The 16,977-nt window shown below is 37.3% G+C and overlaps 1 protein-coding gene across 2 annotated transcripts in view; it reads right to left on the bottom strand.

Annotated features, from left to right (window-relative positions):
• Positions 1–16,977, bottom strand: part of CLASP2 (cytoplasmic linker associated protein 2) — a 181,653-nt gene that overhangs the window by 103,825 nt on the left and 60,851 nt on the right. For both annotated transcript variants that reach the window (XM_007447690.1, XM_007447689.1), the window contains 3 exons: positions 6,566–6,645; positions 4,202–4,294; positions 1,195–1,340 (listed from right to left, as the gene is read on the bottom strand). In XM_007447690.1, coding sequence (XP_007447752.1) covers positions 1,195–1,340; positions 4,202–4,294; positions 6,566–6,645 — 319 coding nt within the window. The remainder of the gene's footprint in view (positions 1–1,194; positions 1,341–4,201; positions 4,295–6,565; positions 6,646–16,977) is intronic.

Raw genomic sequence — 16,977 nt, 5'->3', positions numbered from 1 at the left:
ATTCCTGCTCTGCCTGCTGTCCATCAGCTGTACACAGTTGTCTTAACATATTTTCTCCAGTTTTCTGCAAGAGGGCTAATCCTGTACCAGTTGTTGCATCATGGCAAGAAGCAGAATTCTCATCACGGACTATTTCTGAAGGTTACAATTTGTGGATTTTTGTTTTGTTTTTCTATCAAGAGATATTCAATTATTTTGGTATATTGACTTGTATCTAGCAATCTTGCTATATATTCCCTTAATTATAATAATTTATCTATCAATTCTTATCATTTTCTGCATGGATAGTTAATCATTTGTTAATAAGGGCAGTTTTGTTCCTTTTCTTGCAATCCTCATAGTTTTTACTTCCTGAGGGGCTTTTTATTTGTTTGTTTATTCTGTTCTGACTAGGACATCTAGTACAATCCAGATTATGAATATTAATAGTAGGCATCTTTGTGTTCCCTCTCTTCAAAGGAATACAACAACATATACAACAAAGTATTCTGGTCGGGAGAAGTGGTAAAAGGAGTTTAAGTGTTCTACCATCCTTAAATTTTAGAAAAATATATACATACAGAATAGGTTTAGACTTTGATAAGCTAATGATGCATGTTATAATTCCAAGACAACTGCTAAAATATCAGAAATAAAAATCTTAATATCCAGGGCTTCCCTGGTGGCGCAGTGGTTGAGAGTCCGCCTGCCGATGCAGGGGACACAGGTTCGTGCCCCGGTCTGGGAAGATCCCACATGCCGCGGAGCAGCTAGGCCCGTGAGCCATGGCCGCTGAGCCTGCGCGTCTGGAGCCTGTGTTCCGCAACAGGAGAACCCACAACCGTGAGAGGCCCGCATACCGCAAAAAAAAAAAAAAAAAAAAAAAAAAAAGCTTAATATCCAAATTACCAAAGATAAAGTTACATATAGCCAGTTCTCAGACCCATTCACTTTCTTCTTATACTCACAGAGTTAGTGACCAAAAATCCACCAGTAGACTTTAGACATATAAACATATTTTAAGGTTGGTATAAAGTGCTATTAAGAAAGATTTTTTTTTAAATCACACGAATTTAATCCTTATATATATGATTTTTGGAACATATATATGCTTTTTTGGGGTTATCCTGCTAATGCTTTACTGAATAATCACTGAATCAATGAGTACAAAATTCATTCATAAAAAATACTTATCACAAAAAAGAATATACTTACGCCACAGTAATGCAAGCTTCTCTAACCACCTGGGATCTAAGATCCTTAGCTGAAAGTTTAAGTGCTCCATCCAACAAGCGTAAATGTTGGAAAAAGCAATCATATTGTGCAGCTCCAGCAACAAGCAATGATCGAATTTTCTTAAGCTGAAATAAAGAGAATTTTCATTACTGACATTAAAAAGTGGCAGTGCAAAATAAAAAACTACCTAAACTTCACTACTGGAACAAAATTAAAAATTTTTTCATTATATTTCATTATATATTCAGACATTTTAACAGCATTAAATGTATCTTTATTAAATAAACATGCAAACAAACAAAAAAGCTTTCTGGAAAAGAACACTGTAGATTTAATTATATGCATAATAGACATGTAATGTATGAGTAGGTAAGTAAATTTTAAAGTTTTAAGGGAGTCTTTTTAAAATTGTCACAAAATACACATTAAAATAAAGTTTACCATTTTAACCATTTTAAAGTATACAACTTAGTGGCAATAAGTACATTCAAAATGTTGTGCAACCATCACCACTATCTACTAAGAAGCCTATTTTTAAAAGAACCAAATCTGTAAACTATATTCATCCATAAGCAAAAGTAAAAAATCAAAAGGATCAACCATTAAGTCATCACCATCTCCAATATTTTAACATTATCACACCTACTCTGTGACACAAATAGCTCTTTCTCCCTATTTCTAAACCTTTAAGAATAGGATTGCCAAATGTTTTCCATATAAACATCATACATACCTAATAAAATTAATCAGTCAATTGAGATACACTCAGGTGCATATCTGTGCTCACACATACAAGCTAAAAGTTTACCTATCATATCCATTATTATGTATTATTTCATATTAAATTCTGTGGTTTTCTAAATTTTTAAAGATATCTTTAAAGTTAAAGATGAATTAAGGATGGAAAACATAAAAATAAAATACTGTGGATATTAGAAAAACATCTGAAAGAATAGTTATATAATCGTAGGGTATATAAGGTAGGCAAACTATCATAAGCAGAAGAGAAATCAGAAGGCATCTAGGCAACTTAAAAAAATTACAATATGGTAGGAAAAAATTATCTGCAATATATAAGTACAATACACAAGGAATGACAGTAAAATAAGAAAAAGACAAATAACCAAATATTAAATTGGGCAAAATAAATATAAGAAAATGTGTTCAACCATACTAGTGATAAGCAAATGCAAATTACAACAAAGACACATCATCTGCCTTCATTAGATTGGCAAAAGTTAAAAAGACTCGATGGCACCCAGTAATAACTCTTACTGTTAAGATCATGGATGCCTAATACCTTTGTTCAAAATATTTTGGCAATGTTTACTAAAATAAAATTGCATCTACTCTTTACCACCAATCCATTTTTAAAAATTTAACCTACAAAAATAGAAACACCATTGTTATAAATATGTGCAAGGATGTTTACTGCAATATTGTTAAAACAGCACAAAATATAAAAACAAGTCCATCCAAGTTTCTAGAAACATACAGCCCACCAAAACTGAAACAAGAATAAATAGATAATTTGAACAGTCCAATTGCTAGGAGTGAAACAGAATCTGCAATAAAAAAAACTCTCTGCAAACAAAGTCCAGGACTGGATGGCTTCACTAGGGAGTTCTACCAAATGTACAAAAAAGAACTTATACCAATCCTTCTCAAACTCTTTCAAAAGACTGAAGAGGAAGGAATACTCCCAAAATCATTCTATGAAGCCACCATCGCCCTGATACCAAAATCAGACAACGACGCTACCAAAAAAGAAAATTATAGGTCAATATCTTTCATGAATATAGATGCAAAAATCCTCAACAAAATATTAACAAACTGAATCCAACAACACATAAAAAGGATCATACACCATGGTCAGGCTGGATTCATCCCAGGGTCACGGGGTGGTTCAACATACACAAATCAATGTGGTCAAAAACCATATGATCATCTCAGCAGATACAGAAAAAACATTTAATAAAATTCAACATCCATTCATGATAAAAACTCTTATCAAAGTGGGTATAAAAGGAACATATCTCAACATAATAAAAGCTATTTTTGGCAAATCCACAGCCAATGGTTTATGCCAAACTCAAACCCAATACTCAATGGTGAAAAGCTGAAAGCCTTCCCACTAAAATCTGGACCAGGAAAAGGATGGCCTCTCTACCACTTCTATTCAACTTAGAAGTCTTAGCCATAGAAATCAGACAAAAAAAGAAATTAAAGGTATCCAAACTGGAAGGGAAGAGGAAAATTGTCACTGTATGGAGATGACATGATAATTTACATAGAAAACCCTAAAGACCCCACACAAAAACTATTAGAACTGATAAACGAATTCAGCAAGGTACCAGGATACAAAATTAGCATACAGAAATCTGTTGCATTTCTTTACATTAACAATAAACTATCAGAAAGAAAAAGTAAAAAAAAAAAAAAATTCCCTTTATAAATCACATAAAAAAAAAAACAAAACCTAGGAATAAACCTGAACAAGGAGATGAAAGATTTATATGCTGAGAACCATAACACGTTGATAAAGGAAACTAAAGATGATTCAAAGAAATCATCCCATGCTCTTGGATTGGAAGAATTAATACTGTTAAATGGCCATACTGCCCAAAGCAATCTACAGATTTAACGCCATCCCTATGAATTTACATTCCCACCAACAGTGCAGGAGGGTTCCCTTTACTCCACAACTATGTAACCCTAAGGAGAGTCATGGTCCCCAGGCATCAATGAAGTTCAAAAAGTAGCACATGTGGAGACACTAACAAATGGGTGAGATAGGCTCCACCTGACTAGCAAAACAGAAAAAAATGGACCCTAACTAAGAAAAGGCCTATTATCTCAATGTGCTTTCCAGAAAGAAATGTTGCCTATCAGACTCGCTATTTCTACTATTGAATTTCCAAGTTTTTGAAAAAGAACATTGAAAAAAAAAGGAGAGGGATAAGAAAATAAAAAATAAAAAACTTACTGCACTGGCACGCTGATCCCAGTCATGTTTGTCATCTGACAAAATTTCCCTGATTTTATTTAATGTTTCTTCAAGTTCTCGACTAGAATAGATCTTAAAGAAAAGATGTAAAATTATAACATTAATATTTCTTGCCACAGCAAAATTATGCCCTCATGTTCAAATAATCTTTCCAGTAATAGTATTATTTCCCATTCTAGCACCATTTTTAAATGGAGAATGAAAATACATTATAGATAATAATAAAATAAAATGCTTTGTCTTCCTTACCTGTTACCCAGGTAAGGGTATTTCTCCACTCATGAGTAACTTCAAATATACTTTTAAAGTACTTTGTCATTTAAAAACAAAATGCAAATATCCTACAGATTAGTAAAAACAGGACTGAGTTCTCAAAATGACTTCAGGTATATAACTTATCTATTGCATCTGTATACTTATTATACAATATTGCAAAAGGACATGTTTTAGGTTAGTCCCTCCTCCGACCCTCTCACTAGACTGTAGCCAGGAGAGCTACATGCTTTATTCCCTCTGGGGCTAACTGTCTGCCAAACACCATTACCCTTTCATTCACTTAACAAATATTCACATAACAGGGAAGTAACATTCTAGGCACTAAGGACACTATGGTGAGCAAAAAACAGGCATGGTATTTGCCTTACGCAACTTATAATCTAGTCAGGGAAAGAAAAAAATTAATCAAATGATATAAAATATGAAATTGCAAATAGAAAGTATCACCAAGGAGAAGTACATACTGCCATGAAAGTATACATATGATAGGGGGTTTGAACTAGTTAGGAAAGTCAAGCTTGAGTTGAGAGCTAAAGCATGAGGCAGACATCATTAGACAAAATAGAGAAAGATCAGCCTTCCCTGCAGTGAACAGCACGTGCAAAGGCTCTGTGACAGAAAGAAACTGAAAGAAGGCCAAGTACAGTAGTGAAGAGTGCAAAGGGGAGCAGGGGAAGAGACAGTGACCCAAGGCCTAAGTCAGTCAGTGCACAGTATTTCTCTACATCACAGTCAAGGTTCAGAGGTGGGCAAACGACCTAAATTAGTTCAGTTAGAGTGAATTTCAAAGTTTTACATGGTCAACTGGGGAAGAGGCAGAGGGTACTAAGGGAGTGAGGCTCGGACAGCTGCAGCCATGGTGCTGACCAAGAGGGAAGACGATGCAGAAGAATCCAGAAATGAGACATAAGAAAGAATGGGGTCCTAGATACCATCTGAGTAGTACAAACAGATACTGCCAACAAATAGGCCCTATTTATATTTTCCACTTTCAACAGCCATAAAATTCCCCTTTTACTTAAAACAAAAACTTGCCAAAAACAAGAGTACAAAGGGGAGCAAGGCATGAGACAAGGCTGAAGAGGCAGGAGGGGAACCAGATAAACATTTGTTACAGAGTGATTACTGGAGGCTTCTGAGCCTGTCCTGCCTCCCACTTTCCCTTCACAAAAGTCCTTCTGCCATATTTAAAAAGAAAGGCAGGTTCCTCTCCCACTCCTAATCTTATTATGATGCTTTGCTCTGGAATACAATGCCAGGCTCCCCCTTCCCTAACAAGGGAAAAAAGGGCCGACTCAAAAATTTACTTCAGTGAGGGGGTACATAATTTTTTAAACATTCTTTTAGAGGGCATACAGAGAGAAGTTTGAATACCACCAAGTTAGGAATTGGCTGCAATAAAATAATTCCTAGGTTTCTAACTTGTGTAATTGATTAGGTTTCCACATATAAAACACTGGAAGAGTAGGTCTGAAAGGGGAAGATCATGAGTCCAATTGTGGGCACGTTGAATTTGAGATGCCTCTGAGACATCTAAAAGGAGATGTCAAATAAACAATCAGTGGAAAAATTAGTTTCGCACTAAAGAGAGTTCTGGATGAGCGATAAAAACCTGTGCATTACCTATGTAAAGGCAGGAAGTAAAGCCATGGATTTGAAGGAAGGAAGGAAATGGAGAGCGAGAAGAGAGGCCCAGAACCAACCCTTAAGAAATCTCAGTATTCAACAGTCAAGTAAAGAAGGATGTAGCTTTAAAGGAGAAAGAGATGAAGTGGACAGAAAGGTAGGAGGAAAAAAATGGAAGAACATTATAGCACAGGCACCTTTAAAAAAAAAAAGTGGATGTAGTTGGACACTGCAATGTAATATGATTCAATGAAATGGATTCAATTTTATTTCAGCCTCACTGAAAAAATCACTTGCAAGTCTAATTGTACCAACAAATAATAGTTTGGTAAGTCAATTCAGGAAGAAAAGAATTTGGAAAACAGGGACAAAAATAAATAACATTACGAACAGGCACATAGGCAATATTCATGAGGAATGCCACTTCACTGGCGTCCTTACCTGTATAGAAGGGACATCTGTAAAAGCCTTTATAAAATCATCTTCATCAACTGCTCCGGCACCTCCTTCCTTAGAAGCACCTGATAATTAAAAATAAATTTATTTTTTAAAGTTTACTTTTAAGCATTTTAGCACTGAGAACACCATGAAAAATATTAACTCTTTTGATAAGAAAAAGGCATAATTTTGAGACATTCCATTTTATAAGACAGTATTAAAAAAATCTCCAACTTTTCAGAAAAGAGAAGGTACTTAGCAGTAGTTGATTAACTCTCTATAAGGTACTAGATGAGGCTGGTAGTAGAATCCAAACTATAAGAACAGAGCCCTCTCATCCCTCATTCAATGCAAGAGCAAGGACACAAGAAATACAGGTGAAAGGATAAACATTTAAAAAGCTGAGCAGTCAGTTTATATGACCCTAAACGTCAATAATGATGCCAAATAAGTGAGGCAGAGGATCCACATGTGCTGCAGTGGTCAGGAAAGCAAATGTGAAAGAAATGAGGGTCTTGAAATTAACTTTAAATACACAAATGAATCTTTTATTGCACATACACAATAAAAAAGTAAACTTAATAGGCAGTAGTTGTTTAACAGCCAATAATTAGCTATTGTCTTTCAGCTCCAAATACACTCTTTTATATTGTGATGCTGGGCCTAGGACTGAGCAAACCATTTTTCTGCTGATTCTAATGGTTTCCTGTTAAACTGTGTCAATAAGGATGCTGGAAAGAATGAAAGCTGAAGGAAGAAGGGACCTGCTCCTTCCTAACTACTTCCTCTTCTTGTCAGTAAAACCCTAGCAACTCTGGCAGGTTGCTCATTTCAGTAGCAGTTCCAGACTGCAGTTTTTCTAACACTCACTGAAACCAGCTCACTATGCCTGACAGAGACACCAGACAGCTAGTACCTGCTCCTCAGAGGTCAAGTCACAGCTCTGCAGGGCCTCTCCTCTAAGCCTCTATGTTTCAATAATTTTAACCTCATTTTGTTCTTCCAGCTTTAGAGGTAGGAGCTATTTGCTGTGATTGCTACATCCATGATACTTTATTTTTTATTTTTATTTTTTTCAAATTAACCGGTATTTAAATGGGGAGGGGAGTTGTTTAACAGAAGTAGTATGAATTATAAATATTATTTCCCGGGTAGTCAGCTGCTATATGTAATTGTTGTGCAGAAGACACTAAAATAGTGTCTTTGCTCTTAATGACAGTGGAGAAACCAGAATCAACAGAGGGAACTTGGCTTCATGGAGCACTGTCGTCACAAAGCTCAACTAAGGAATCTTAGCACAGCCACTGAGAGTACTGTGGTATAGGTAGCTGGGGAGGAGACACCTGTTTGGGGGGGAAGGAGAATAAAGCCAGGAAGGCTCTGCACTCATGGACTGTGAAGCCGGCAGAAGGGTCAGTAATCTTCTCGCCTCCTCGGCCTCTTCCATGATACTTTAGTGTTCTCTTCTTGCATTCTTAATTCATCAATACCCATTTAACAAATTATATTAAATTCTCTCTGCAAAAATAACTTGTGGATTCTGTCTTCTGACTGAAATCCGGCTGATAACTCTACTTATTATTTATTTTCTTCATGGTAAAAATCCAACACATGAAATGGTTTTCAAATACCTAAGATGCACATTCCGATGGACAATTCACTTAAAAAATCTCTCTGGTTAAAAAATTAAACAGAAAATATCTCTTCAATTAAGTTTATCATCTACCAAAGGAAATATTAATACTGCAAAACTGGACTTAAAAAAATCATCCTAAAAAGTAAAAAATACTCAGGATTTCCAAAGGTGTATAAAAAGCTCCTTATCTTAAAAACAAACAAAAACCTCAGGTCTTTGTATATGAGTTTTAACAGCAATAAGAGATGGACCACAGAACAGCATAAAGTTTAAGGCAACAGAAAACTGCAAATTAAAAGCAATGACAATTTCATAAACTAAAAGAGGAATGGATGTATGCTTGCTATAGGAAATTCAATTACAAGAGTAAATAAATTATAGTTACTCCCTAGATATTAAAAAATCCAATAAAACAATAGAACTCCCAACCCCATGCCCGTAATCAGTACTAGTAACTAACTGATTACCTGAAAATAATCAGCTAAAGCAAAGAAACAAAAAGATAGCTAACCACATTATCTTAACATCTTATAAGATACTACATTCATTTACAATCTCTTAATATGGCAGGGTTTATTGCTTTCGACAGTGGGTCCTCTGATAGGAGTGCATATGCCTAGATTTTTATGATTTCTTCCCAATCTTTCACAGTTGTCTTTGTCTAAGCCACTGAACAGAAATTTCCTTAGGGACTGGTCCTTACCAAGCAGTTCCTAAACATTCAACACAGTTTTCATAAAAACAAAGTTCTTTCCACATTCATTAATATATTTTGTTCCTTTATATTACCACTTCTTGCAAATTACTTTGTTACAATAATAAGAGCAACCATTAGGCAAGTTTGAGAACAAACAACTGACGTCTAGAAAGTATACATTTCAAGTGGTAGAGGAGACCTGTGCAGATGTACCAGAGCAGAGCCAGTTAACAACCTTAGTGTGCTAAAGTGTGGAAGACAGAAAGTTTTACAGAGGAATGGAGAAGTGAAGGGGAGATCAGTATGAAGGATTACTACAGTGTATATGCAGTTTACTAAGGTATCATACATACAACAGAATGCTAACGTCGATACATTAACCCGCCAGCCATAACACAATGTCAAAATCCTTCAAGGGGATGCATAGCATCTGAACAGATCCCAGATAAGGCCAGAAAAATGTGCCAATGACTAAGGACATACATAGGAAAGTCTAACTTTGAAAGTCACAATTTACTCTAATCATAATTTCTTTATTATGCAGTAATTTCTTATGACTAGGGCCAAATAAGCTAGTAGGGAGTGGTGGGGGAGTAGAATATAATGGCTTTTAAAAGTCCCACAGAAGATGCAGAGACAAATAAATGCAGCCTTGTGACTACCTCAGATATGACAGTTAGGTCTCTAAACCTGGACATGGGCATTACCAAATTTGGTAAGAACTTGCATGGTCTGAATAGTTAACCCTAATCTACCTCACTCTTACCTTGGAGAATCACTTTGTTTAAGCAGAGGGGCTGCTAATGGGAGTGTTTGGGATATACGAATAGTGTAAAGACAGAGGACATTCTGAGCTCCCCATTCTAACGTTGCTTATACCTTGCATGTATTACAAGTAAACCTTTTTACAATCCATGTTTGCCTAATGTTTCCCCTCACCTTGGTTTTGACTGTCTGGCCTACAAAGTAGGAAAAGGATCCCTGCATAGGGAATAAACTGTTGAATGAACTGTTTTATCTCACAATCATCACTCCATTTTCTGATACAGCTTTAAAAAGTTCACCCAAAAATACTATAAAATCCCTTTAGCACCAGCAAGGAGAATGAATTACATAGGAAGACAGTCAAAAAGAGTAATGGGCTTTAATGTCAAATATTACTGCAAGAAAAGGAGAATGAGTGTGCACACCAAGAGGAGATGTATTTAGATAAATTATGTTTGAGAGCAGGAGCACAAGTAGAGGTTGGGCTGAAGGGACAAGCAAAGCTGGCTTCCAATTCTACTAAAGCTCTTTCAAATATAACTGTGTTAACAATCATACCAGAAAATATTAATGGGCTGAAACAGAACAGAAGAGCTTTGTCCAGCTGTCTAACCACTCTAAAACAGAGGTCAGTAATTTTTTTATGTAAAGGACAAGAGAGTAAATATTTTAGACTTTATGGGCCATATGGTTCCTGTTGCCATTTCTCAACTCTGCCATTGTAGCCTGAAAGCAGCCACAGACAATATACAATGAACAAGGTTGTATTCCAATAAAGCTCTATTTGTGGACACTGAAATTTGAATTTCATATAGTTTCCACATGTCACGCAATATTATCCTTCTTTTGACTATTTTTAATCATTTAAAGATGTAAAAAATAGGGCTTCCCTGGTGGTGCAGTGGTTGAGAGTCCGCCTGCCAATACAGGGGACACGGGTTCGTGCGTCGGTCCGGGAAGATCCCACATGCCGCGGAGCGGCTGGGCCCATGAGCCATGGCCGCTGAGCCTGCGCGTCCGGAGCCTGTGCTCCGCAACGGGAGAGGCCACAACAGTGAGAGGCCCACGTACCGCCAAAAAAAAAAAAAAGATGTAAAAAATATTCCTAGCTCATGGGTGAAACAAAAACAGACAGTTGGCTGGATTTGGCCTGTGCACTACAGTTTGCTGATCCCTGCTCTAGAATCCACTCTAAGCTGGTAATCACTTGGTTGGGAAGCAGAGGGAGGGGAAGGGGGATTAGAGGGTACTGTCATTCAGGAGATACCATGGTTTCTAGTGTGCCAGACTGCCTAGACGAGGCATTCTCAGAAATCCTCAAATACTACTTTAAAAGGTTCAAGCATAAAGAGAAAACTCCATTCTACTTAGTCCTTAACTACTAATAAGGTGAAGTGCTGGATACAATGGTGAATGAAACAAAGGGTAAAGTACAGATACAGGAGCAAGGAGAGCAAAGTTTTAGAGACGGAAAGAGGCAGGTTCTTCTCATGCTACAGTGAAGCGATTAGCACTGAAGAGAAAGATAAATGCTGGAAAAACAACATGGAGGGAAATATGGCAGGAACCTTGATGAAATTCATACAAAATCTATAATTTTTAAAGAGAGTTACACTAATGAAAGCACTATCAGTGCTTTTGAAGAGTGCTATGAAAAGACAGAAAAGCTTTCTGGATCCCCAACTTTCTAAGGGAAGTAGGTTGAAAACGACACTCAGCTGAAAACACAGGACATTTTGATACAAAAGAAGAAAAGATTTCAGGGGCAGAGCCCAGAGTCCAGGGCGAAACCAAGAACAGAAGAAAACACTGATTTAGAGAAGCACACCCAAAGAGAGAATGAAACCTTCATGATGGAACATTCATGACCCCTGTTATAAGGGAACCTGACAGCAGGTTCCTGTTGGATTTCAAAATTGCTATAAATCAGTGACTACTATGAAGTTCCCGTTCCTTCCCCCAACCTTTTAAAAGAAACTTATTTATTTTATTTATTTTAAAAAAAATTTTGGCTGCATTGGGTCTTTGTTGCCGTGCGCAGGCTTTCTCTAGTTGCGGTGAGCTGGGGCTACTCTTCGTTGCGGTGCACAGGCTTCTCATGGCGGTGGCTTCTCTTGTTGCAGAGCACAGGTTCTAGGCACACGGGCTTCAGTAGTTGTGGTTCACGGGCTCCAGAGCGCAGGCTCAGTAGTTGTGGTGCACGGGCTTATTTGCTCCACGGCATGTGGGATCTTCCCGGACCAGGGCTCAAACCCATGTACCCTGCACTGGGCAGGTGGATTCTTAACGACTGCGCCACCAGGGAAGCCCTCCTCCCCATTTTTTTTTTTTTTTGCGATACGCGGGCCTCTCCCGTTGCGGAGCACAGGCTCTGGACGCGCAGGCTCAGCGGCCATGGCTCACCGACCTAGCTGCTCTGCAGCATGTGGGATCTTCCCGGACCGGGGCACGAACCCGTGTCCCCTGCATTGGCAGGCGGACTCTCAACCACTGCGCCACCAGGGAAGCCCCTCCCCTTTTTTTAGTGGGAGTGTCTATTATGGTTTTTCTGTCCTGTATGTTGAGTATGTGGGATGCAAGTAGATGTCTTTTTAGTTCAGAGGCCTCTGCATGGAGAGGAGCCACACCAGAGGAGAGAAACCTCATATGCATTTGGACCTGATGCAGATCAAAGGATCACAGACTTTGAGCCTGTTAGTATAATTAGGATGAGACTTTTGGGAAATGTCTATGAGTGCATTTTGTGTGTGGGAGGCATGTAAATTATTGTGGTCAGAGGGCAAGCTGCAGTAGGCTGGCTGCAAGGGTAGCAGCAACAATTGCTCTCATTCTTGACAATTGCTCCTTTTACAATGTGACTTTGCAGATTTCCCTATTGAAGTGTGGAGCTCCCAGTAAAGAGGTGGAGAAGAGTAACTGAGAATTCTGGTTGAGACAAGACCTAGGAGAGGCTGAAGGGGTCCCTGATTGGTTATTCCCCAGGGTCCAGCAGAAAAAAAACTTCTCAGAGGAAAGCTTCTAGAATCCCCAATTTGGACCTAAAGGACTTCCACTAATTAAGTTCAAGCAATGAGCTCACAATCAAAGTTTAAATACATTTGATCCTTGAACAAAACATGTTTGAACTATGCGGGTCCACTTAAACAGTTTTTTTTTTTTTTTTTTTTGAAAACACTGAGCTGTACACTTTGTCTATCTATCTAGCTATCTATCTGTCCATCTATCTAACTATTTTTGGCCACAGGGCATGCAGGACCTTAGTTCCCTGACATTCCAATAAACCCTTATTTCTAAAACCAGATAGCAAGGACACATTTGGCCTGCTGGCTGTAATTTGCCAAATCCTGGTGTAGATAGAAAACCCAAAATAATATATAGTAAAATCATTAAAAATTAAACTTCAGCTAGGTGACTAGATATAAAATCAAAATATAATAATTGATTTCATTTCTATGCATCAGCAACAAAGTTAGAAATTTTAAATTAAGAAAATACTATGTCCAGGAACCTTGAGGGCATCATGCTGAGTGAAATAAATCAGACAGAGAAAGACAAATACAGTATGATCTCGCTTATATGTGAAATCTAAAAAACAAACAAACAAAAAAACAAGCACACAGATACAGAGAACAGATTGGTGGTTGCCAGAGGCAAGGGGTGGATGAAACAGGTGAAGGGAGTCAAAAGGTACAGACTTCCAGTTATAAAATAAATAAGCTATGGGGTGTAAAGTGCAGCATGGTGACTAGAGTTGACACTGTACTGCATATTTGAAAGTTGCTAAGAGAGTTAATCTCAAAAGTTCTCATCACAAGGGGAAAAAAGCTCTGTAACTGTGTATGGTGATGGATGTTAACTAGACTTATTGTAGTGATCACTTTGCAATATATACAAATATTGAATCATTATATTGTACAACTGAAATTGATATAACGTTTCATGTCAACTATACCTCAATTAAAAAAAAAAGGAAAATGCGTTGACTCTATAGATGAATTTGGGGAGAACTCACATCTTTGTAATACTGTTTTCCTATCCAGGAATGTAGTATGTCCATTTATTTATGACTTCTAAAATTTCTTTCAATGAAGTTTTACAATAAAAAAAACTACTATGCTTTTTGGGACTTCGCTGGTGGCACAGTGGTTAAGAATCCACCTGCCAATGCAGAGGACATGTGTTTGAGCCCTGGTCCGGGAAGATCCCACATGCTGTGGAGCAACTAAGCCCCTGCGCCACAACTACTGAGCCTGCACTCCAGAGCCCATGCTCTGCACCAAAAGAAGCCACCGCAATGAGAAGCCCGTGCACTGCAACGAAGAGTAGCCCCTGCTCGCTGCAACTAGAGAAAGCCCGCACACAGCAGTGAAGACCCAACACAGCCAAAAAAAACCACTATGTTTTTTAACATAAAATAAAAATATTCTGAGGTATCTAGAAATAAAACAAACCAAACAAACAAAAACAAAACAAAAAAAGTGAAAAACCTTGAGGTGGAAAAAAGAATAAATTTCAATGAGACATTAAAGAACACTAAAATAAATGGATAGATATTCTGTGTTCATGGACAGGAAGTCTCAGTATCATAAAGATGTCCAGTCTTCCCAAAGTACTGCCATAATCAAGCCTCCAACAGGATTTCTTGTGGAAGTTGTCAAGCTGATTCTAAAATTTGGAAGGGCAATGGGCCAAGAACTGTTGAGATAATCCTTATAAGAAAAGGGAGGAAGTACTTGCCCTACCAGAAATGAAGACTTACAAACCTAAGATAATGATGACAGGTTTTAGTGCAGGGATAGGCCAACTAATCAAATGAACAAAATACAAACTTCGAAACAGACCCACAAATGTACAAAAATTTGATATACGACAAAGAAGTGATTCAGATCAACAAGGAAAGTAATTCAATAATAATGCCTAGAATTCAACAAAATGCTGAGATAATGGATTATCTAGTTTAAAAAAAAAGGTTATTTCCTTACCCAATTTTAAAACTTACAGTAGACATTCTGATTCCCATGGGAAAATGGTAGTCATCCAAATTCAAATCAAATGTTTTACTAAATACTCCAAAAACCAGAGATCAAAAAGAAAAACAAATAAAACTGTCCACAGCACATACTTGTAATACAAGTTCTCACTTCAAACTTCAATTTACAGGTAAATGGGGAAATATAAACATCCAAAACCAGCAATGTCAATTACAGAGTCCTCACTGGAGAGAAAAATCCGAGGAATTTGTATGGAAGAGGAGGATCTTGGCAGTGGAGTACAAAGGCATCAAATATGGTTCCCCTCAGAACAAGAGGTAAGTAGCACTTAGAAGGTGGAGGTATTCCTTCAAAGCTTGGTGGATAAAGGAAAGGAAGAAAAAGATAACAGTTCTACTGAAATGAGATGGTATCACAGAATCAGAAGCACTGAATAGAAAGCCGGAATTCCATGTATCATTTAGAAAAGAAGTTGCATTTCACTATACCAACAGAAGAGGGCATTTCTGAACTAACAGTAAATTTTTCTTTCTGGCCCCACAGAATCACTTATTAAAAAATATTTTTAGGACATTTGAGGAAATTTGAATATAGAATGGAAGTGCTTAAAAGGAGGCATATAGTTAGAATAAACTTACAGAAAATAAAAGGGCTTAAAGGAACAAGTTAAATATCACCACAAAGAAATCAGACAAATCCACAGCATGGGACAATCTGAAAGACAACTAGCATAGACTTTAAAAAAAAAAGTCAATGTTATGGTATAAAAATTGGTGAAGGGATTGTTTTATACATAATATTATGGAATTTTCTGGCATATGATAATTGTATTATGGTTATAATGAAGCACACCTTTAAGTCTTAGGAGGTATATATTAAATATTTATGGCTGAAATGTCATGATGTCTACAATTTACTTTCCAACTGTTGAGTTTTGGAAAAAAAAAGAATACGTGTGGGAATATATCTATATGGAGATGGTTAAAACAAATATGACAAAATGCTAGTTACTAAATCTAGGTGATGAGTGTTTACTGCATGCCAACTTTTCTATATGCTTAAAAATTTTCATAATAAAAAGTTTGGGAAACCACTCACTAAAAAGCTAGAATAAGTACAGATAAACATCAGGAACATCAGTAACCAAAATACATCCAGTTAGTAGTATCTCAATTCAATGGAGTAAAGAATGTTTTATCCAATTGCATCGGCATTAACTTGCCCATACATAAGGAAGAAAATAAATTAAAATGAATATACTGCCACTTTATACAAAAAAAAATTCCAGATATACTGAACAAACTAAATGTAAAATAATTTATGTTTTAGAATAAATTAGACTATTTGTATAAACTTTGGGGACTAGACAATAGTCCTTCTTATTCAAGACAGGAAATTGGAAAGATAAAAAAAAAAAAAAGGATATTTTACCTACTGAAACAAAAATTTTTTAATTTTGACATAAAAATGCCATAGACAAAGGAGAAACTGAAGAAATATTTGTAACTTTTAATAAAAGCATAAAAGGCCTAATATTTTAAAAACTGTAACAAACTGAGAAGACAAAACAGCCCAATTAAAAAATGGGTAAATAGGGCTTCCCTGGTGGCGCAGTGGTTGAGAGTCCGCCTGCCGATGCAGGGGACACGGGTTCATGCCCCGGTCTGGGAAGATCCCACATGCCGCGGAGCAGCTGGGCCCATGAGCCATGGCCGCTGAGCCTGTGCATCCGGAGCCTGTGCTCCGCAGAGGGAGAGGCCACAACAGTGAGAGGCCCGCATACTGCAAAAAATAAAAAAATAAAAAAAATTAAAAAAAAAAAGGGTAAATAATAACAAATTACAATTCACACAAGAGGATATGCTAATCCCTATTAATGAATTTAAATATTCTGAATCTCACTGGAATATAAACTCTGGGAGAACAGGGTCTTTGTTCTTGTTCACTGATATTTCCCAGAGATTACGAGAATAGCAGCATACTAAAAGCTTTCAGTAAACATTTGCTAGCTGCTGGCTGGCTGGACAGACGGATGAGGATTAAGAAAAAGAAGTACCATTTTTCACCCATCAAAATGAACCTGTTAGGGCTTCCCTGGTGGCGCAGTGGTTGAGAGTCCGCCTGCCGATGCAGGGGACGTGGGTTCGTGCCCCGGTCTGGGAAGATCCCACATGCCGCGGAGCGGCTGGGCCCGTTGAGTCATGACCGCTGAGCCTGCGTGTCCGGAGCCTGTGCTCCGCAACGGGAGAGGCCACAATGGTGAGAGGCCCGCGTATCACCAAAAAAAAAAAAAAAAAAAAAAAAAAAAAAAAAAAATTTGTTATTA

Source organism: Lipotes vexillifer, unplaced genomic scaffold, assembly GCF_000442215.2.
Source record: "Lipotes vexillifer unplaced genomic scaffold, Lipotes_vexillifer_v1.1 scaffold73, whole genome shotgun sequence".
NCBI lineage: Eukaryota > Metazoa > Chordata > Mammalia > Artiodactyla > Lipotidae > Lipotes > Lipotes vexillifer.
This window is presented reverse-complemented; position numbering and strand designations above follow the sequence as displayed.